Raw genomic sequence first — 22897 nt, 5'->3', positions numbered from 1 at the left:
TTGGTTTCACAAACACGTAACAGCTTGGTGCTGTGCTAGCCAGCTCTAGCCTTGGGATTCGTCTGATGCTTGGAGTTCCTAGAATGGTCTGCAAGAAAAGCTCTGTAAGCGTTTTGCCTAACTCGAGACAAAGGGAAGCAGATTTGGAGCAGTGGCCAAGGAGCACGTAGTAATTGGCAGACTGTTAAAGTCCTCTCCCTCTGTCTCCTTTCACTTAATTTTCCATTTACTTCTTCCAACACTTAAAGTGGTAAGCAACAAAGAAGCCCAGGTCAGCAAAGGGTCAGGGAAAGACTGCAGGAACCCTAGGAGGTAGTTGTAGGTGCTGAAAACGAACCTCAGATGGAAAACAGAAAATAGCATAAATAAACAAATGCCTTGAGTTGAGACCCAGCTGCCTCCTGCTATCAGAACCTGGGCTCCATACTCCTAACAGGCAAAGAGTATGTCCTTGAGACCTCAAGAAGCAAAGAAGAAGAAACACCAAAATATGAACTTTGACCATCCTGCTGGAAAGCCTTTTCTATGAAGAGGATGGCAGCAGAAATCTAGCAAAGCAGCAGAGGGATGAGAAAGTAGCAATTCCTGACAGAAAGGTTCATGTCAGTTTTCCATGTTATACAACTCTAGCACAGGTATCTGGGGAAGGGAAAGCAAGACAAACATATAGCAATAAGCAACAGAAAATATATCCGTCTAAGGTTATGGAAACAAAGTTGGAAAGGAGAGATAAGGCTAGCTGTACAATGCAGCTATAGACTGATTTCATACAACTGTACTGTGCTTGCTCTGCCTTGGATTCCTGAAAATTTACCAGTCTTTACGCAAAACTATTCACCAACAGACTTAGAGCTAGCGAGGGTTCTGGCAGGGCACAAGTGCTTCAGCTGGAACCACACGGCCTTGCAAAGTGGGAGCTAAACCGCATTAACACTAGAAGGCTCTGTAGGGCCATAACCTCAGCACTTTGTGTGGGCCTTTGGACCCTGAAGGGGTTTTGCACCGTGTGATGTCCAGGCACCTTCTCTTCCTTTCCCATCCCAGATAACAGGAAGTTTATTCAGTCCTTCACATTACATTTGGATGTTGCTATGCAAATACACAGGATAAATTCAAAATGAAAACTAAAGAATAATAAGTGATTATTCTTAAAAGAACCATTTTCAAACAGAAGCCTTTCCAATGATACGGATTATGCAAAGAGGATAGAGAACTGGAATAGAGAATAGGTTTATTCCTTTATTCTCACCTTTGTAAAACTTTTCTGTTGCTTTTTTATTCTTATAATGTATTGATATAAATTCTGGAAAGCAAAACACCCCTGAAGAACCCCAGGGAATCCAACACTATTGGAGAACTGTGGCAACCCTGGACTTCTAGAAGGAAACTGCTCTATTACTCCTCCATCCCCAACCTCTACTTGTACCGCGTTACTAGCAGCTGGCATTCCAAGGTAAACTGCTCTTATTCCCTTTGCAGCCCCCTCAAATACTTAACTTTGATTTTCTGATACCATTTTTTTTTTAAGAGGAGAAAACTTATCCTTTCTGGCCAAACTTTTAGCCTGCTGTCTCCTAAACACAGGGAATTAATCCACTCAAGCCCACTGAGACAAAAATTAAAGTGACCACCTACTTTCCTGAAAGCAAAACAAAATTTACTTGAAATTCACTAATTATATACAATAAGACATTCGGAATAAACTTACTCTCAGCATGGGCCACCTGAATAAGGTATATGAAATGTGATAATAATATTTATGTCTGTTAGCTACATTAGTGCAAGCATTTTCACGCATAAAGTGTTCAAAAAAATACCAGGGTTTTTTGGCAGAGATACCTGCTAGTGCTGCCGATCTGCCTTTACCACAGCAACTTTTTCCATCAATGTGCCCTTACAGCACAGGAGCTCACTAACAAAATGGAGATTGCATATAAAAATAACTAGAAAAAGTCAGTTTCACTATAGGTGCATATTTTATTACTTTTCTCACCAAAAGCAAAGGACTCAAATAATCCAAACAAAAAGGGTATCACTTAATAACTCACAAGGTATCAGTCCTCAATCTCACTTTGAATTGATTTTTCTCACAGAAATAGTTAAAGAATCTGTACAAAAAAAAAAAATCCACACACGATTATCAAAAGAATTTGACAAGTTTGCTTCCCAGAAGGTTCTGAACTCAAGTCAGCTTGGAGGAAATTTCCAATTGAACACTGAATGTCCTCTCATCTCCTAGAAGGATGAACTTTCTGGCGAGCTATCAGAAATATATCAGAGCAGAATGACACTGAACTATGTACAAGCCACCTTGAAGAGAAATGGGTTCCCTTTGTACAAGCATCATGTTTTAACTAAGTGATATCTTCTATTTCTAATCAGCTCTGGTATGTGAAGGCAGTAGCTAACTGCCTGAGGCACAGGTGAGTCAGACGATTTGTTCTGGAAAACACTTTGCATAGCTTTGCTCAACCACATAAACGGCAGAAAAGAGGAACATATTGCTAAAAAAAAATCTTCAAAAATCTCTGTAACTTTTAGCAGTGACAAGAATGCCAAAATCCCAAGCTCAAAGCTATACATTTGAGATGTTCTTGGCACTAAGAGAAAAAGTACCCACTCATAAGAGGTAAAGGGAAGACATAAAATACCCATCAAGAAGTTAAATGTGTTCTCTTACAAGAAATATACCTCTGATTATATTTGCTGGTAATTGCTTATTCAATCTAATTAATACAGAAGCCTTGTAAGTTGCTGGGAGGGTTGTTTAAAGTTGGAAACCAGAACAAATATCGCTGGTCATGACTGGATCCTTCAAATTCTGACTTCTGAGATGCATAATGACTGGCCAGCAACAAGGACCAGCTCTTCTGTCATTTCTCCTCTCATAAGCAGAAAGAGCTTCTAAAAGAGTTTGTGGTTTGTAACGTGTTTTTATGAACGAAGAACTTTCATTTCTCAGGCCAGAAAAACTAGACAGTACTGCCAGAACAGATACAGATAAAGTACAAAGGAAATGTGCAGCACCTATACAGTATATACGCAATATTATCTTCTATTCATCACCCGAGTCTGTATTAGCATATCTCAACTTCGTAATTTAGGGGTAATGTTGGGCAAATAAGTTATCTGCCAACATCTCTTTCAACTCAGTTGACATACAGGACACTGTGCTTAGTATCACTGAACATTTGTTATAAGAAATAACACAGAGCATTAAGCATTATGTGAGCATTATAACACGGACACATTACAAAACCTTTCACTTAAAAATCTCCACAAGGATCATATGTCAAAAAAGGCCAGAAAAAGAACTATGCGTTACATAAAGCATTAAATGTCAGCAGCACACAACTGAAACAACTCTACTATCTTCTAATGATGCTGAAGTGGCCCAGGACATGAAAAAAAAAAATCCCTCATATTTCTGATGGCAAAGAACTGATTGACACTCAACATGTGCAAAGAGGTCAGAAAAAGACCAATTTCAAGGGCACTGAGACAAGCGGGACGCTCCACAGCAAGCACAAAAGCAAAGTCACCTTAGGTTAGTCTGAGACTCACCAGTGAACTCCCCTAGGAATTAGTTCTACAAGAATTTCAGGCTTCTGTTCCAAGCTCAACACCACATTGGCTCCCCAAGCCATCTGGGAGACCGTCTTGCTGAAACCATCGACTCTTCCCATTGAGCTGCTGTTTGATGTGCAAACACTTGGTACTTGAGGGGCTGGGTGCTGCACACCAAGCAAATAAGCAGCATGACTGAAGTTAAATCAGAGCTAGGAATTCTGTTCTGCCTGCCTCTCCTCACTCTAATCTAAGAGTTAGTATGACATGTTAAGTTTAAACAGGGGATAAGAGGAAAAACTCAAAGAGAATCCCAATTTTGGATTGCTAATTCGGCTTTAATCATGAAGAATACACTTTAAGGCAAGCCAAGCAGGTAGGCAAGCACATTAATATTTAAACAAGAAGGCTTTAATTAAAACAAAACTGTGCTTTTAAGAATAGAATCCTAAAATATATATATATATATATTAGGTAGTCCAACAAAATACGTATCCTCGCCATTCCCCACAGAAAGCACCTTAATACCACTAGCACTAAAACAGCCATTTTTCATTTTCACTGATGTCCCCGTTCCCTATGTCCTGTGGTCAAATCTAACAAATCATTGATTTCCACAGCGAACATCTATAAATTATACAATTAATGTGACAGAAAGCAATTCTCCAAACAAAAGAGAAATAAAGAATGCTTTAAAAAAAGGGTAAACCTAAGTGTCTGACATTTATTAACAGTTCTAAGAGCTCTAGTTTCACCTAAACTTTTAGGTTGCCTTGCCCATAATAGCATTTCTCTGAAATTAAGCCATACATCTTATTCCTTAACCTTACTTTACATTATCTCTTAAAACAGTGTAATAGATGTTTGGAAAAACAGAGTTATCATATCAGAAAAAAAATGAAGAATAGCAGAGAACTTAGTTATTTTCTGTTGCAAGTGTATGAGGTTGAAATTAACTGAACAGATGGACTCTCGTCTGCTGCTACGGGCTGAGAAATAAGAACATCACCTGCCCCTCCTCCAAAGAGGAGGAAACATGAAATGTTCAGTCTCAAACCTGCAACAAGGCACACCTACACATTAGCTAACTTGCCAAACATGTCTATTAAAAAAAAAAAAAAAAAGCCTATAGATGTGCCAGTCCTACAAAGATCTACTTACATATATACATAAATGCACACACATATGCATACACACACGGTTTTACATGAAATAAAGAGTGGTCTTACACAACTCCCACTTCTATGCCCAGTCTTGCTTTACTCTTCCTCAACCTACATCCATGTAGAAAGGGAGAGGCAGGGAAACATATTTCTATCTTGGTGCCTATCTTGGTGTCTCTATCTTGGAGACACTTTATTTGACAGAAAGCAGAAGCAGTATCACTCAACACTGCCCGGTTTATGAAACATGGCAGATCTTTGTGAGAATTACACGACTACCTCATCTCACCCTTCTCTCCTCCACCGAGCCCATATACAAGATCTGGGCAGCACCTTGGCCTCTTTCTGCATCCACCACCTTTGCATTCCTCCTCACACCTGCGAGGGGACCGGCGCCAAGAGGGAACAACTGAGGAAGAGCCGATGTAAAATCAATGTTTCTGAACACCAGTAATTCCCAGCACTAAGCAACGCACTTGTGCAACCACATTTGTGACAAATGCGTCATGTGCAGGCCAGCACATGAGGGCGCATGAAGGGAAACGCACTATGCGCTCCATGTTGGAGGAAACACACTCGATACAAGCTTGTCAGGTTGATATACATACTTGACTTAAACTTGCCTATCATTGATCCCTTTGCTTCAGATGTCTCTGATTTTGCACAGAACTAAAAGTTTGCGTTTTAACCCCCAAATTATCAGATTTTGACTGGGCAAAACGAACCCGAACGAGGCGCGTGGCTCTCCCAAGCCGCAGAGGAGGCCGCGCTCCCACCCCGGACAGACCCGCGCGGTGACACGGAGCCCACGGGGCCGCCCGCTCCGCGCGTTTCCAGCCGCGCTGCCCACGGAGATGGGGGGCGCGAGGCCAGCCCCGCGGGCGCGGCCCCGGCGGGCACCTGAGGCGCCTTCCCGCCGCCCCGCGGCGCGGCGGGGTCGCGGCAGCGGGAGCGGGGCCGCCGCGGCGGGCGATACTCACTCACTGCTACTGCTGCCGCCGCCGCCGCCGCCGCTCTGGGCCGGGCGGCGCCGCGCACCTGGCGCAGGTGAGGCGGGAGGAGCCTCCCGCGGGCGCGCGCACCGACCAGCGGGCGCGCGCGCGGCCCCGCAGCGGCCTCATGTCCCCTTTTCTCCCCTCCTCCCCGCTCTATGCTCGCGCTGGTGCTTTTATATTTTTATGTTTTATCTCCCAGCTCTGATCAGGCGAAAAACGTAGGCGCCTCCAACGGCCGCTGCCGTAAAGCGAGGCGCGGGCGGCGCGACAGGCCGGCGGCGGGCAGGCCCCCTGTCGGTGCGGCGGGCACGAGAAGATGGCGGCGGGCGAGGCGAAGTCGGTGCTGTTCGTGTGCCTGGGTGAGCGCCGCGGCGGTGGCCGCCTCGCCCCGGCCGAGCTCCGACACGAACGATGCCCGGGCACGGGGCCATGCCCGGGCATCGTTCGTGTCGGAGCTCGGCCGGGGCGCTCCATGGGGCGCGGGAGGCCCGCGGCGGGTCGGAGCGCGGAGCGGGCCCGTGAGCGGGAATCACGGGCGGGGGGAGCCGCTGCAGGCGCGGTGCTTCGGCTGCTGGCGGTGCGAATCGCGGCTGAGCTTAAAAACGGGAGAAAAAGGTGACGAGAGTGATTCAAGTTAACGGGGCAGCTTGTCTATGGGAAGAGGGTGAATGTTACATAACCCTTCGTTTAGTAGGAAAAGGGGCTTGGCATAAGGTGGAGATTATTTTGATCGGTGAAGTTATGGCCACTCTGAAAGGCATGCAGAAAATCTGGCTCCTTTTTCCTGCAAGCTGGAGGATTGTCCAGCTGAAAAACTAGGCAATAGATTATTCTAAGAAAAAGAGATTTTTTTTGTGAATCTCATGTCACAGGATTATGGAAAGTAGAAGTACAAATGTGTTCAAAAAGGATTTGGATGTGATCCAGAAGTTCAAGGTAACTGGCTGCTGATAAGCAAGATCATCCTGGGCATTTCCATGAGCAACAAATTCTTAACTTGACTGTTGGGAGGCTTATGTTAGTGAAAGACCACATAGCCTTAACCTGCTTTACGTAAGGTTTCTCTAAGCACCTGCCTCCAGTCTCTCTTGAGGACAGCACTCTATATGGGTCTTTGCCCTCATCTAGTAGAATTTTTACTATTATCTCCTCCCTGATAAAAAGAATCCTTTAATTCTGAATATCTCTCACATTTAGTTAGAGCTGATACCCAAGAGTATGAGGCTTCTTGAAAAATTACTTTCTACATTATTTTGAAAGAAGCCTGTTACTGAAATATCCACTTACTGTATTCAAATATCCATTTACTGTATTCTTTATTTGTGATGAGATAAGCAGATGTTTATCGCACAGTAAAATATAATATAGTTAATATGCATAATAACCTTGTCATTAATGTATTCTCCTCTTAATGAAAAATAAGTAGAGCATCTAACAGCATATGTAATTATGGTATATACAGAAAAAGCACCTGGAAAGATTTTTTTTAAGCCAAAGGAAGGTTTGTAACTGGACGTGAACCAAAAATCAGTTAGTTTATAGCTGCAGAATTTGAATAAGGCATTAAAGTTTGAATAAGTTTGAATAAGGCATTGAAGAGGTCATCATAAATAACTGCTGTGATGGGGTTTCTCAGCAAGCTGACAAGAAGAACTAATGTAATGTTTAGATAAAGAAGAGAATACAAGAAGAAAGGAAAATGTGGTGTTTCTATGTAATATTGGAAGGATAGTTACTAGAATATAGTGCCTTAGTCTGTGATTCAGAGTGATACTGAAGTTTGAGAGAGAGTTGATAGCATGGCCATGAAAGTGATCTTGATTCTGGAAAAGAAGATTTTATGCATATTTAAAAAGGTTGAGAGTCTGGTCATCAAGGGTAGGTGCTTATTTGTTGAAAAGTGCTATTACTGAGGAGTTCGGGAAGCTACTGGCTTTCCGGAAAAAAGCATAATGATTAGTTGATAATTGAAAATAATCTTGCTTCAGGAAAGAATTTTAGTTTTGGAACATCCACATGATTACGTGGTAGTTTGGGTACCATGGATTCTAGTTAGCAATATAGATATTCAGATTGATTATATCGGCAAAACCCCCTCTGACTAGGGTCTTGGGCATCTAGGACTCTTTTAAATACCTCCATTTTCATGTCTTGAGCTCAGATTGAGTTGCACTTGATTTTTCTTTTTTTTTTTTTCCTCCCCAGTATACTTAATCTAATATTTAACTTCTGTGACTAATTTCACTCTGTGTTGGTAGGTTGGAAGTGTGTGAAAGTTAGATTGTGCTATTTAAGTCGCTATATACTTGGCTCCTCAACATTGAGAATAGTAGCAGGAACGTTATCTATGCCAGTGGCTCATCCAGATTGGGAATAGTAGCAGGAATGTTATATATGCATTTGCTGGTGAGTGGAAAGGGCTATGAATGTGGACTAAGATCAGTCCTGAATGGTTCTGTACAAAGCTAACGGAGTGCTAAGTGTCATCAGACAGACCTCACTGAAGATACAGTACCACAGCTGGGAATTATGATGAAGTTTAGGCAGGAGTTAGTAGAAAGCTTTAAACACTTGCTGAAGAAAAGGACCTGATGGTAAGTTGAAGAGAATGATACCAGAAAGCAGTATTAAAATAACTTGATTGAATTAACGGTCTATGGAAAAGCAGAATTAAAAACTAGGTTTTTAAATGTAAGAGAATAAAAGCTTCTGTTACAAGACAGAATAACAAAAGAAGAAGAAAAAAAATGCATCTGTTTGCATGTGGTGAAGGTATAAAAGAGTTAGCTGAATAAGAAGTGAGGATATAAAATAGTTGGAGAGAATAGGTGAGAAAATTAGCAGTACTTGTATCCACTTATCAGATGCCATCACTAAGAAGGGGCAGGCTTTTGACTTCAAAATTTAAAAATTTAAGCAAAATGTGGCTGTCCTGTCTATCGTGTGAGCTATGAACCTGAGCCTGAAATGGTTACAGGTTCTCTCTTATGTCCTTAAGGGAATTGATAGGAGATGAATACGCGGAGTGGAATAAGATCTCAGGAAACATATGGGCTGCTTGAATAATCATGGTGTTCTTGTCCCTAGGAAATGAGTGGCAAAACATGATTGTAAAAGTGATCAACAAATGGGTCTGGTATTGATTCTATGAGTGAAGTTTAAGTCTGGTACCTTGAGACATCGTTTGGAGATGGATGTACTTCAGTGCGAAGACTCTGAGTACTTCAGTTACTATCCTTCTGAGCTTGAAACTGTCACTGCAGTTTAAAAAACTTGAAATTAAAAAAAAAAAAGATAGTAGAGATTCAGAGAACTTTCATACCTGTATCTTATACATTGTAGATCATAATGTCAGCATTCATTTTAAGTAGCAAGGACACCACAGAAGAGTGAAAATAATTTGGGTCATATCATTTGGTGACTCAGTTCAAGCAATGAGGAAGGCTAAAGAAATGGAAAAAAAAAATGTGTGAGATTTACTTCAAAGTCACATAGAAATTCCAAAAGGTAGTTAATGAATTAGTAGGACCAGTACTATTTAGTATACATCATTATTTATTTGTTACAGAGTGTTTAAATTTAGTAGTAAAATTTACTGTGGTTCTGTAACTCTGCAGGAATAGAATAGCTCATGTTAGATGTCACACGTTCCCCTCACCACCTCTCTATTCAAGCAGGGTCAGCCAAAGCAGGTTGCCCAGGACTGTGTTCAGTCAAATTCTGTGTTTGGTTCAAATTTTGAATATTTTCAAGGATGGAGAATACCTAACCTCCCTGAGCAGCCGGTTCCAATGCTCAGCCATTCTCACTACAAAAAAAAAGTTTTTCTTAGATCCAAGTTGAATCAGCTGTGTTTTGGTGTCTAGCCCCTAGACTAGCTGTGTTTTGGTGCCTAGCCATCTAGCCCCTGTCACTGAGCATCACTGAAAAGAGTCTTTTTGCCATCTTTTTGACACCCTTCCTTTAGATATTTAAACACATAATAACATCTTCTTGAGCCTTCCCTTCTCCAGGCTAAACAGACCTAGCTTTCTCAGCCCTTCCTCACATTGCAGGTGCTCCAGTCCTCCTTCATCTTCTTAGCACTTTGCTGGACGCACTCTAGCAGGTCCACGTCTTTCTTGTACTGCAGAGGCCAGACATGGATGTTACTCCAGCTGTGGCCTCACCGGTGCTGAGTAGAGGAGGAGGGTCTCCTCCCTTGAACTCCTGGCAACACTCTGCTTAATACAGCCTAGGGTGCTGTTACCTGCCTTTTCTACGAGGAGCGTTGCTAGTTTGTTCATCAGCGATCAGCTTGTCCACTAGGTCCTTTTCTGTGAAGATGCTTTCCAGCTGTTTGGCCCACAGTATGTACTGGTGCTTGGGTTTTTTGTTCTTCAGCAATTGTTTTTGCATTTCCCTATGTTGAACTTCCTGAGGTTTCTGCCTACCCATTTCTCCATCCTGTTGATGTCCCTCTGAGTATCCTCTGGTGTGCAAACAGCTCCTTTCAGTTTTGTATCATCTGCAAACTTGCTGAGGGTACTTTTGGTCCCATCATCCAGTTGATTAATGATGATGGCAAACAATGTTGGCCCTGGGGGAACACACTAACAGCTTGTTGTTGTGTTGCTCTTCACAACTCTGAGTCTAAAAGTTCAGCTATTGCTTAGTCCATCTCACTGACTTTTTATCTATCTTGTAGTTCATCTTGCCTGTGAAGTTTAGCTTGCCTACAAGGGTGTTATGGGAGACAGTGGAAAGCCTTACTGAAGCCAAGGTAGACAATAACCACTGCTCTCCCATCATCCAGGAAGCCATCATCTCACTGTAGAAATCTATTGGGTTGATTAAGCCCAACTTCCCTTTGTAAATCCCTGATGACTATTCCAGATAACTTTCTTTATATGTCTGGAAATCATACCAGATTTTTTTGCTCCATCACCATTCCAGAGATCAAGGTGAGATTGACCAGCCTGTAGTTCTTTGGGTATTCCTTTTCAGCCTTGAAAACAGAGGTAATACTTGCAGTCTTCAGGAACCTGATCACAGTGACCTTTCAAAGCGGCTTGAGAGTGGCCTTGCAACAACATCAGCCAGGACCCTCACCATTTCATCTGGTCCCATGGACTTGTTTATATCCTCTTTGCTGAAGTGTTCCCTAACTTGATACTTTTTCACTTGAGTGCAAGGCTTTCTTTTCAAGTCTTTCCCTTGGTCTTGGGAGGCCTGGGATTCCTGAGGGCAAGACTCGGCAGTAAGGACTAAGGTGAAGCAGGCATTCAGTACCTCAGCCTCTTTTGTGTCCAGTTTCACCAGACTCCCTGCCTTATCCAGTAGCAGGCCCACATTTTCCTGGCCTTCGTTTTGCTTCTTATGTACTAGTAGATGCTTTTTGTTGTTGCTCTTCATGCTCCTCACCACATTCAACTCAATGATGTGCTTTGGCCACCCAAACCCAACCCCATCCCCATCCCTGCATGCTCAGGCCATCTTGGTATTCCTCCCAGGTTACTTGTCCCTATTTCCACCTCCATGCTTCCTTTTTAGGTTTTAGTTTTGCCAGGAGCATCTTGCTCATCCATGGAAGCCTCTTGCCACTTTTGCTTGATAATTGAGAGCTTGTAAGAGGTGATCCTTGAATGTCAGCCACCTCCTTTGGACTCTTCTTCCCTCCCATATTCCCACTAAGCAGGTCCCTGAACAGGCCCCAAGTCGGCTCTCCTGAAATCAAGGGATGTGAGCCTGCCTTTTCTCTTGCTCCTTCCTTGCAGGATCTTGATCTCCATCATCTCATGACCATGCAGCTAAGAGTGTTTTTTTTTTTTTTTTTTTTTTTTAATTTATATATCTGTATGTATATATATGGGAAAGCCAAGGCAAGACTTCCTTCTCTCTAGTCCTTCCTTGTTTGTAAGTATAAGGTCCAGCAGAGCATGTCTCCCTATGTGCTTTTCTTATCACCTATATCAGGAATTTGTCATCAATACACCCCAGGAATCCCCTGTTCTGTTTGTGTCCTGCTATTTTTTTGTCCCTCCAGCAGATACCAGAGTAGTTAAAGTCTCCCATAAGGACCAGTGACTGCAAAAATAAGTTTACTCATTCAGAGGAAAAATACTGTACAGAAAGAGCTGGATGGTCTTGAAAACTGGTGTAATAGAAATGGAATTTAATAGTTCAAAATGAAAACTTATCTGAAGCAACAAAGAGATGGAATGCGTTAATTAGAAATAGGAGATTATGATCACAGATCTGATATTCATGAAGATCAAAATGTGATCCTAGAAGGTGTTATCCCAGGTTACTTTCAATAGAGCTGCGCAACTATTTTGGAGTCTTTTTTTTTTTTTTTAAGCATACGTGTACATATATGTCTGTGTGTGTGTGTGTAAAAGGAGTGGAATACTGTGTGTAGTTTTCATTGTCAGCATTCAAGAAAAATGAATTCAATTTAGAATAAATGCAGAGCTCAGTTAACTAGAATGATTAGATAAGGACCAAATAATTTCCTGAGGAGACTGAGAGCTTGGTTTGTTTAGCTTAGCACAACTGTGCTTGACAAGAAGTATGTTGGTTCTGCCTCTGCTGAAAGGAAGAAAGGTTTTTAAGGTATAGAGTGATGTTAACCAAGATCAAATGAGCATAAATAATAACTGCGAATTGGAAGGTTTCTGGCTATCGGAGGAAATGAGTGTCTGGGTTAGCCTTGTAATGTAGATGATGCGTTTAAAAAGGAGGTTGGTTGTATTTTTCTACAGCATTGAATGATCAGATTCACTGACTATGATGTTTCTTTTATGTCTAATGTTCTGTGTTCCCTTGGTTCCCAATAAAATGATACTGCTTAACTAGCTTATTTAGCAAAGAAAGTGACATTTATTTATTTGTATTTTTTATATAATTAAAAGAAATCAATCTCTCTTTTGTCACGGTAATTTTTAGATTATAAACAACTTTTTCTATTTCTCATTCTGTTTTTTCTCTCGGGTCCAATTTAGTTCCTCAGCTTATAATAAACTAATTGAAATAAAAGAAAAAGCATGCACCTGGAAAAAAAAAAGATCTGCTGCTATCAAAATTCACTTAGCAAAATTATTTTCCAAATAATTTTGCTTTTCCCCATTTAGCGATCTGACTTCCTCCAGAACATTGTCAACAAATTTGTATTGCTTGAATGGTTCACTTTCCACTTTGACTTTATAGCTGACGTGATTGAAGGCAAATTATTAACCAAGTCATGGCAGTTTCTTTCTCTTTAGTAGTGAGGTATCTAGCTTGATACTTTGAAAAAGTAGACGTGAAAATGAGGCTGTGTGCTTGTGCTGCCAGCAATTTAACTCTCTTTTGGGGCATTTCATTATTTACTGTTTCCTGCTGATGAAATTTGGGAAGAATGTAATCAATAGTAGAGTAATCTTTGTGAGTTTAGCTAAGCCTGTAGAAAATAATTTCAGCATTTGTGTCATACTGAGAAGACAGATGAATAAAATCATACATTCTCTTAGATGGAAGGTGAAGGTTTGTTTGTGTGATTTATTATACATCTGAATAAAATGCCAAGTACTATAAATCTGCACTTAGTTTCCCAGAATTTTCAAATGATGAAAAAGTAGGAAGAGGTCAAATAATTGAGTAGATTTTTTTGTTATTGCAGTGTTTCTTTATTTTTTTAAAGAATATGTATTTTTGTGTGTAGATTTGGGCAGTCAACCTTAAGTGAATAACTTGCTTATAGTCTCAGCTGTGGAATAAACGCTGTAACTATTATTTCTAGTTTCTCATTGATCTATATTTCATTATTGAGATATGTTCTTATGGAAAGAAATGCTCAGACCATGTGGCTGATACAGTCAGAGGCTATTGAAAGGAAAGAGTTATCATTTATGTAAGAAATCAAATATCTGGTTTTTGTTTGTTTTTGTGCCTTGTTTGTTTGCGTGTATGTGTGTATTTTGGCTTACCAGCAGTATTTAAGCCTTATGATCAGTCAGTTTTCATTCCAAATTCTCCATACTTTGGACCAAAAAAAATTGGTAAAAAATTATCCTGAAGCGTCATTGAATTTGTGTAATTATTGTGTAATTTGTGAATTTATGTATTTGTGAATTTGTGTAATTATTATTATTTTTTTCCCTTTCTTTATTCATTGTTTTGGAATAAGTAGCTGGAAGCTGCTCTTGACCTGTCACCAGTTTGACCTGGTGACTTCAGTAGTTAGCAGCTTTTTTCCTATTGCTGGTTGTTCAGCCATTCCATTGAGCTGTTTCCACACTGGTGATGATTGCAATTTATATTGGTCCAAAATTTTCATTTCGTAGGTGGATAAGAATGTAGATACTTAAGATGAATATTTTTAGATGATCCAGTAAAATATTAGCTGAAAAATGAACAGTATGTAGCAGAATTTGCAGATGATTTGCTGTCGCTTAGAAATTCTGCCTCTTTTTGCAATCACAGACTCCGTAGAAGAGGAATAAGGCAAGCCCCCTCCTATCTATTTTAACAAGGCGTAATTTTGCATTTCAAGAGACTGCATATTATGTTTCCACTGTTGCAAAATCTCTTGGGATAGAATAATAGCAATACACATTGTCGCTAAGTAAAAAAGTCTTTCATTAAATTTATGCTGATGAATCCATACAATTCTTTATTTTTTGTTTTTAACCATCCTAAATTTTAATTTCCTGTTTCTTTAGGAAACATTTGTCGCTCTCCAATAGCTGAAGCTGTTTTTAGAAAACTTGTAACTGATGAAAAAGTTGAAAATAAGGTAAGTAATTTATTTCTGTACCTGCCTAAGAAATAACTGTCTATTAGCCAGTTAGTGCAAATATGAACAGTGGGAAAGCAAAAATAAAATATAAATTTGTTTTTCTGTAGTGGAGGATAGACAGTGCAGCAACATCTACCTATGAAATAGGAAACCCTCCTGACTATCGAGGACAGACTTGCATGAAGAAGCATGGCATTACCATGAATCATATTGCCAGGCAGGTACTGTACTCTTATTTTCTTTAAATATGTATATGTATTTGTTTTGTGTTACAGTGGATGACAGACAGTGCTGCTGTTTCAGACTGGAACGTGGGGCGCTGCCCAGATGCAAGGGCTTTGAGCTGTCTAAGAAATCATGGCATTGAGACAGCCCATAAAGCACGGCAGGTAGAAGAGAGTATATTTTCTTTCATCTTCATACTCATTCTTTGTTCAGCTCTAACCATTACAATCACAGAACTCATTTGCCAAAGTTCATTTGCTCAGAGTTAAGTGTCACATAATAAATATGTGCAGTCTTTCAAAGGACTTCGAAGTGACCTAACACTTCACAGAAGTTCTTCCTCATATGGAGATGAAAACTCCGTTGTTTCAGTTTGTACCCATTGCTCCTTGTCCTGTCACTGGCCACCACCAAGAAGAGTTTGGCCCCATCCTCTTTACATCCTCCCCTTAGGTGCTTGTGCATGTTGATATGATCCTCTCTCAATCTTCTCTTCTCCAGACTAAACAGGCCCAGCTTGCTTAGTCTTTCTCTCATACAATGCTCAAGTCCCGTAATCATCTTTGTTGCTCTGTACCGGATCCTCTCTGGAAGTTACAGAAGTTGCAGATCTAGAAGTTCCACATTCCTCTTAAACACTTCTAGTTAATGTTATTTTCAACTTAACTGGAACTAAGACTATGAAGCATCTGAGCAATTTAGACATTGTAGAAGGATTCTACCTTCAATACCTTAGTATTGTGCACATTTTTCTCAAATATTTTTTGAGTATTACTTAAAATGCATGACTCTGTGGCACTTCTTTAAGCAAAAGACTGATTTGAATTTTAAAGGATTGAATTTTTTTTTGGCAGGCCCGAAAAAGAAGTAGAATACCTGTTTATTCATCACAGAATTTCTGCTTTTGGATGAAAATATTTTTAAAATTTTTGGCCTGCCAGATTAGTACTAAGGAGCTTAAACACAAGATTAGTAGTAGGATTGGTAGTAACTTCAGAAGAAAGCATAACCTCAAAACATTCTTTTTGACAAAACTTGTCTCATTTTTCACTAATGAAAGATACTTCCATGTTGCATTCCAGAGGGATCTGAAACAAACATGTCTGCATCTATTTAAATTAAGGTTCTCAAATCAATGCACATAACATTTCAATTAACTATTCTGTGGATATAAAGTGCTCCTTTAGGACTTGACCTTTTCTTGACTTGAGCTTATGCCACTAGTTCTTGTATTGACAAAAAGATCAAGTAGTCATGTTAATGTCTTTCATTTCTGTTCCCTTCAGAATTTTGCTAGACCTTACTGAGGTCATACCTTATTTTTCACTTCTAAAGACTACATGTTTAGTTCTTTAACTTTTTAAAATAAATACCCTCAATTAGTTGATTGTCTTGTGCTAGCCTTTCCTGATGCTAGTCTTCCCTATACAATAGTGCAAACAGATTTGAGCACAATGATGTTCCAGATTTTGACTGTTTTACTTAGTGTTAGAATAATTACTAGAAAATGTCAGTCGATCTCTTGTGAACTCTTTCATTACTGGTTTTAGATTTAATGTTTATTACTACTTAAAAGCAGCATATTTTGTCATTATACCAGCTTATTGGTACTTAAACTAGTCAGTTAGTGTTTTAGTCACATCAGTGTTACATGTTTGTCTTCTTAAAAAATAAACCTTAGAAATAGGAGAACTGTCCTTGGGTATTATTGGAGCAGTTTATGAGCAGTTAAGTAAATTATCCAAAACAGTTGATCCTCTGCCTTGAAGCAACTCTATATATGCTCTTTTGGCCTAGAGGAGGTAAGAACACATTCCAGAAGAAAGTTGCCCATACGTTTTGGCAGATGAACCGAATTTAAAGGAGGAGAGCTTGGAAAAAAAGAAAAAAAATGAAGGAAGGCTATAAGTATATCTGATAATAAAATGCTGCATGTCCAGAGAGAAGAAATTAAAAAGCATGAGACAGTCATATGAAAAACTAACAGGATGAAAATACGTCTAAAACATTCCCACGTTCCTTCCCTTAAGAAGGGAATCCCTGGCCTGTGATAACTGTTAGGTTTGTAACTCCACCTATTTCCAAGTTCTGTGAATGATTCTGATACGGCTTCATAGTGCTTCTGGAAAAAAAGAGGGACTTAGCAGTGTATGAGTTGGATGCTGATAGTGGTCACATGAGATACAGTGCCGATTCTCATGGTAGTTGTTCCAGAACAATCAGGATAGCCCCAGTTGTTCCATTGCTTCAGAACAGATTGAGAAAGATTTAAACCAGGAGATGCAGAATTACAGAGAAGAGATTTTTTCTTCCATTGTCTTCTAACTACTGTCATGAGATGACTACTTCATACAATTATTCTTTTCTTTCCTCTGGAAAAATATATACCCTGCGAAAGGCACTTTCTTTCAAATAATTTTGCACATATTTATGATGATTGTGGATTGCGTTTTTTTAATCCAAAAGTGACACAAATGCTATAAGACTGATATATATAAGAGAAAATATTAAATTGGTTATATGTTGCAGTGGTATATAATAATCATGAATTTTAAGTGTAACTGCTGAAGTTACCAGCATACATATTAAATCTTAACACTTTACTTGGTAATTGGCTCCTTGATATATGTTTATGTGCGTATTGAAATTCTCAGTTCTTGGTCTTTGTATACAAAACAGTTATATTAATCAGTTTCATTTTTATTCGTGCTCAGGTCAAAATTGATTTCAGTATGACTCATGCCTTACATTTGCCTTTAATGTGAAATTGAGATTAGAAGAAGGTTATATAAAACATTGTTTCACAATTGAATAAATGTAAGGACCACTGCAACTCTGTTTTTGAGAGAGAAAAAGAGATTTCATTTCCCTTCTGGAAATGAAGGGCAAATTCTTAGCATAGATAAATTATAACAATGACGCGTTTTTCCACAGACTGCCTTTGATAATGGTTATGTGCATTTTTAATGTGAAAAGTATTCTTATCTGCGTAGTTCCATCCAAAATTGATCACTTAAGCTCTCCAATACTCTTCCCAAAATACATCACATTTTAGGTTCCCTATTTCTTCCCCAAAATGTGACTAATTTTCATAGTTTTAGGGAATCTTCAGGACGCTGACTTCTGCTGAATTCTGCTTTGTGTATCTGATCGTTATTGTAAGGCTGCAAAAGCCCAAGCCAACCAGTCATCCTGTTTTTAGGACAGCGTCTGCATCACCAGAGCGATAGTGATAGCTCTGGTTCGTAAGTTTCAATCCATGGAAGTATACGGGAAGTTTGGCAGGTGTGTTTGCCTTTTCCCTGCTTCCCCCCAGCCCAGCAGCACTACAAAGAAGTCTCTGCCTGTGTATTTTCACAGGGGCCGGTACTTCGCTGCACAGAGCTACCAGAAGAAGCCTGTTGAGGTTCTGTAAGGGTTGCTAGGAAAACAGAGCTATTTCTACTGTAAAAATATTTTCATAGGTCAAAAGCACAGCATGAATACAGCTAATATTTTTACAGTGAAAACAAACAAGTCTGGATTAGTTTTCACTGTTTAACTCTTTCTTGTCAAAGCTCCTTTCCCTCAAGTTCTCCCTGTGTGAAATGTATCATGTATAGCTTTAATCTTTTCATGTTCTCTCATATGGGAGATTTATTCAATATATATTTGCTGTTAACACAAAAACTACGAAGTTTTTACTTCTGCTGTCTAAAAGAAATGTTTGTATATCTAAATCTTGTAAGTGAAAGCTCTGAGGGCTTCTAGGACAATGCATTGTGTCTTTTTGTCTTTTCGCTTGATTATTTGCTTCCTCTAGCATCTGCCAGAGAAATACATCCTATAGAATCCTTTCAAGTTCCTCAGTTATGAGGCTTACCCATCTTACTCTGGACTTGATTGCCTGAATTTTATTAATAATTGTGTTTAGGAGTCACTAACGTGCAGGAAAGAAAAAAACTGATGGTATGATGGTACAAAGATATAAAATAGATCCCTTTCACATTGTGTTGTAAAATTTGTAAGCTTACATAGTGTCACTGTATTTGTTTTTTAAAAGATTGTAGTTCATACTGTCATACTTTAGCTTTGAATTTCACTTGTTATCCTTTTTTTATAGAAAAGAGAAGTTTCTGGATTGTGTTACATGTTTTGTCTCTTTTTTAAATGTTTTTCTGAGAATTAAATATTAAGATAGTGAATAGACTGCATTTTTATTGCATGGTTTATATAATTGGAAACTTGTTTCAGTTTTAGCTATTGGAAAGTATGGGAGGTGGTCACACTTCTAGTGGTGTTTCTGAGTTAATGGTTTATTAAAAAAAATAATCATTTTTTTGTGGAAAACTCTTAAAATTGGATAAATAACTGTGGCAGAACATATTTGAACACTTTATGCCTTATTGTAAGGAATACTGAAAACAGTGCAATTTTTGTAATTTGTTTCTTAAAGTAAATCATAATTCTGTAATTTGAAAATCCTAAACTTTTTTTTCCTGTGTTCTACTCAAACACAGTTTGTAGTCTCAAGCATATATTTGTAATTCTAGATTACTAAAGAAGATTTCCAGACCTTTGATTATATACTTTGTATGGATGAAAGCAATCTAAGGTAATGTATGTAGAAATGGAAAAACAAAATTGTTGACTACTTGTAGTGCTAACTCAGGAATCACTTTGGAAGATAGATGTGATATTTGTGGGTTTTTTTCTTTGTTTGTTGTGTACATGTGCTTGTATGTGTATGATATCCTAATCAAGAGTCCTAAGACTTCTGATAAAAGTGATTTTTAAAAGTCTTTTTCTAGCATAGGATCTAAAAGATACTGAGGAAATTTAGAACGGATTAACACTTTCATTTACCTTAGACTCAGTTCAAGCAGTTTCCCTGGGAACTCCTATCTGTAGCTCCAGAAACACAGGCTAATTTTACATGGTGATGAAGTGGCTATTATATCCAAAAAAGCAGCAGGCTTACTTTGGGATATCCCTTTTCCTTATTATTGGAGGCATTTGACATCCTCCTGTTTATTAGGTGATATGCCAAAAGCCTTGAAGCAGATGTTTGGGCTTCATTGTAAGTATATGACTGCAATTATATAGCGTGGAATGATGTTCTACAAACAAACATTCTTCTTGTCCTCTGAAAATATGACAAATATTCACAGGGCTGCAACTTTTTTCTATAGAAGGCTAGAGAACTTCCTTAAAATCTGTAACCTCAAGGAATAATTGCTTAGCTAATAGAAGGATCCCAATTTTTAAGAAAAAACATATTGTACTCTTACTTGCAATTTTATATTTCTAAACTATATGAATTACATAAATTTCATAGAATCATAGAACCCTTAAGGTTGGAAGAGACCTCTAGAGATCATCTAGCCAACCTCCCTGCACACGCAGGGTCACCTAGAGCACGTGGCACAGGACTGCGTCCAAGTGGGTTTTGAAGATCTCCAGAGAAGGAGACTCCACAACCTCTCTGGGCAGCCTGTTCCAGTGCTCTGTCACTCTCACTGTCAAGTTTTTCCTTAAGTTCCTGTGGAACTTTGGTGTTTCAGTTTGTGGCCATTATGTCTAGTTCTGTCGGTGGCCACCAGTGAAAAGAGGCCAGCACCGTCCTCCTCACTACCTCTCTTGAGGTACTTATAGACACTGATTAGATCCCCTCTCAGCCTTCTCTTCCTTAATGCTGAGTTTTATTACTGTAAGTTTTTACAGACTTTTTTTTTTTTTTTTTTAAATCTCATCCATAAATTGGTGTAAGACTTGGAAATCTATTGTGTGTTTTTCAAAGACCCTGCTCAGTGCATAATTTGTTAAACCACAGAGTTAATCCTCACTGCTGTCTTCTTGTGGTATGGTTTAGACAGAAGAGTAAAGTTGTAAAAGCTTAATAGCAACTGTTTGAAAGAATACTCTGCAGGAAATGTTTTGCAATGTATCATTAGAAATAAATTTTAATTTCTCTAGTAGAGAGCAAAGGTGATGATTAGGAATGGAGGTTGTTAATATTAAAGGAATTTAACATGCTCCAACTGTTCAGAATTGTGAAAGTCACAGCACTGAGCTTCTAATTTGATGAGGTTCACCTTAAGCTGCATTTAGGATATTGGACACATATTTGTAGATGGGGAAAACACTCTCAAAACTGGTACGTTATATCAGTGGGGTGTAATTTAGGGAAAAAAAATATGACAATCTCATGCCAAAAACATGTTCTGAGAAGCTGATTGGAAAACTAGATTTTCCCTTGACAGAGATCTGAAAAGGAAAAGCAACCAAGTTAAAGACTGCAAGGCTACAATTGAGCTGCTTGGCACTTACGATCCACAGAAACAACTTATTATTGAAGATCCGTATTATGTATGTATAAGAAGTTATTTTCGTGGTTTGATTAAAAGTGGTGTGTGTATATACGTAATTCGTGCGTGTGTGTGTGTGTATCATAGAATCATAGAATTGTTAAGGCTGGAAGGGACTTTTAGAGGTCATCTAGTCCAACCCCCCTGCACACGCAGGGTCACCTAGAGCACATGGCACAGGACTGTGTCCAAGCAGGCTGTAGTATTTAGTCCTGCCAGATACTCTAGTTCTTATGGAATATATAAAGTGATGAAATACTAAGTCAAGCTTAGACATATTTTCACTTAGGAATTATGAAGAATGAGAGCAAAATAATTTGAATTATTAGTATAGGAAATGGAAAAAAATCTTTATGCTTATATAGGTTATTTAAATTTAAAACGCATCTACATTTTGCATGTAAAGTTCTGGTCAGTCAGCATCATTTTTCAAGAGGAGGTAATTAAGAAACAGAAGGGTACAGAGGTAGGCAAGGAAGCAAAATACTGTCAGCAAAGAGCAACCAGTTAAACAAGGATTCTTCAGCTTGGGACTGAAAAGTGGCAGAAGATGCAATAGCATTCTGTTAAATCTTGAATATCTTGGGAAAAGGTGAAAGGGAATCACTGCTCGATAGACAAGTGGATAGTAACAAATGGCTCAAAACTGGGATTCAAACCAAAAGGGATATTTTCTGTTAAAATGTGAAAGTCAGCATGACGGGGTTCTGTGTAAAGAAAAGAGAGGAGGTTTGTAAGGGCTCAGAGTAGAAACATCTATGGAGGAAAGAACCACAATGGCTTTGGGAACTCATGTACCACAGGTTTTTCAAAGCGGGAAGAAATATGTCAAAAAAACACAAGTATTTGTACTGGTTTTATATACCTTTGTAATGTCAAATATTTGCAGTTCTTGGCAACAGGAATCTAATTTGTACGAAGTTTTGGTCTGAGCCTATTAACCTTTCTTACATTTTCTTCCTCTGCTTTTTTCTAGGGGAGTGAGAAGGACTTTGAAACTGTTTACGAGCAGTGTGTTAGATGCTGTAAAGCATTCTTGGAGAAGCCTCATTAATGCAACATTTTATTTCTGAAAGAAAATAATTAGCTCCTCCTGGAATATGTAAGCTTTACTTGATTGGTGTATTTGAAATGTAATATTATGCCTCCTCAGTAGGGTCAAATTGATACTTTTTCAGTTAAATTTTGTATTGTAGCTCTTCTGTCATCTAAGCAGAAAAACGTAGAAAAGTTTAAGCTTGAATTAGATGATCAACCATTTTCTCATGCATCCATGTAATAATAAAGTATTTCATTCGGAATAAATTTATCTGTGAAGTATTCCAGTGCTTTCTCACAAGCACTGTAAAAAAAAAATCTTGCTTCTTTGTGCAATACAAGCGAACCTGAATTCCTCTTATTGGACCATTAATGGGTTAATTTAAATGAACTTTAAATGGAAAGGTTAATAATAGTACCTGCATATTAACTTAGACCAAGCATCTGAACATCATTAGGCAGCTTTTGGGCTAAGCTGTTTTGTTTTGTGCTGGGTGGATAAAAGAGCCGTGTCTGCTCTCAGACAGGTATTGCTCTTAACATTATTTCAGAACTTGAGCAAGCAACACTTGTGTGAATTGTCAGTCTCATGAAAACAGATTACATAAGTTTAAGTGCTCAGTTAGCAACGCATAAATCAGTTTTTATACCAATTAAGAGGATCTCAGTTCAGAAATGCAAATGAATATTAATAGTGCGTATCTAGTCTTCCATTGGTCTTGTGGTCAGTTCCTAGCACATCTGTACAAGCATGTGTAATGTATTTATTATTAGGACAAAATGAGTCAATTTAAAAGCGTTGAT

The 22897-nt window shown here is 38.9% G+C and overlaps 2 protein-coding genes across 3 annotated transcripts in view; one reads left to right on the top strand and one right to left on the bottom strand.

Annotated features, from left to right (window-relative positions):
- The window catches only part of SH3YL1 (SH3 and SYLF domain containing 1), a 42669-nt gene extending 36818 nt beyond the window's left edge, over positions 1 to 5851 (bottom strand). Inside the window, exon 1 of the mRNA XM_088530545.1 lies at positions 5769 to 5851. Coding sequence (XP_088386671.1) covers positions 5769 to 5851 — 83 coding nt within the window. The remainder of the gene's footprint in view (positions 1 to 5768) is intronic.
- Positions 5852 to 6015: 164 nt separating this feature from the next.
- On the top strand, positions 6016 to 22360 carry ACP1 (acid phosphatase 1). 2 transcript variants are annotated; one of them, XM_088530558.1, is made up of 6 exons: positions 6016 to 6084; positions 14407 to 14480; positions 14759 to 14872; positions 19241 to 19302; positions 20951 to 21056; positions 22032 to 22360. In XM_088530558.1, exons 1-6 carry the CDS (start codon positions 6042 to 6044, stop codon positions 22107 to 22109), a joined length of 477 nt encoding a protein of 158 aa, XP_088386684.1. In that variant the 5' UTR covers positions 6016 to 6041; the 3' UTR covers positions 22110 to 22360. The 2 variants fall into 2 exon arrangements, with proteins under 2 accessions (XP_088386684.1, XP_088386683.1); XM_088530557.1 differs by lacking the exon at positions 14759 to 14872 and adding an exon at positions 14591 to 14704 and having other exon boundaries at positions 22032 to 22277.
- The last annotated feature ends 537 nt before the right edge of the window (positions 22361 to 22897 follow it).

Source organism: Tinamus guttatus, unplaced genomic scaffold (genome assembly GCF_059628265.1).
Source record: "Tinamus guttatus ecotype Peru unplaced genomic scaffold, ASM5962826v1 Tinamus_guttatus_pri_ptg000383l, whole genome shotgun sequence".
NCBI lineage: Eukaryota > Metazoa > Chordata > Aves > Tinamiformes > Tinamidae > Tinamus > Tinamus guttatus.
Note: the sequence above shows the minus strand (reverse complement) of the source record. Positions and strands in the feature narration are given on the sequence as shown.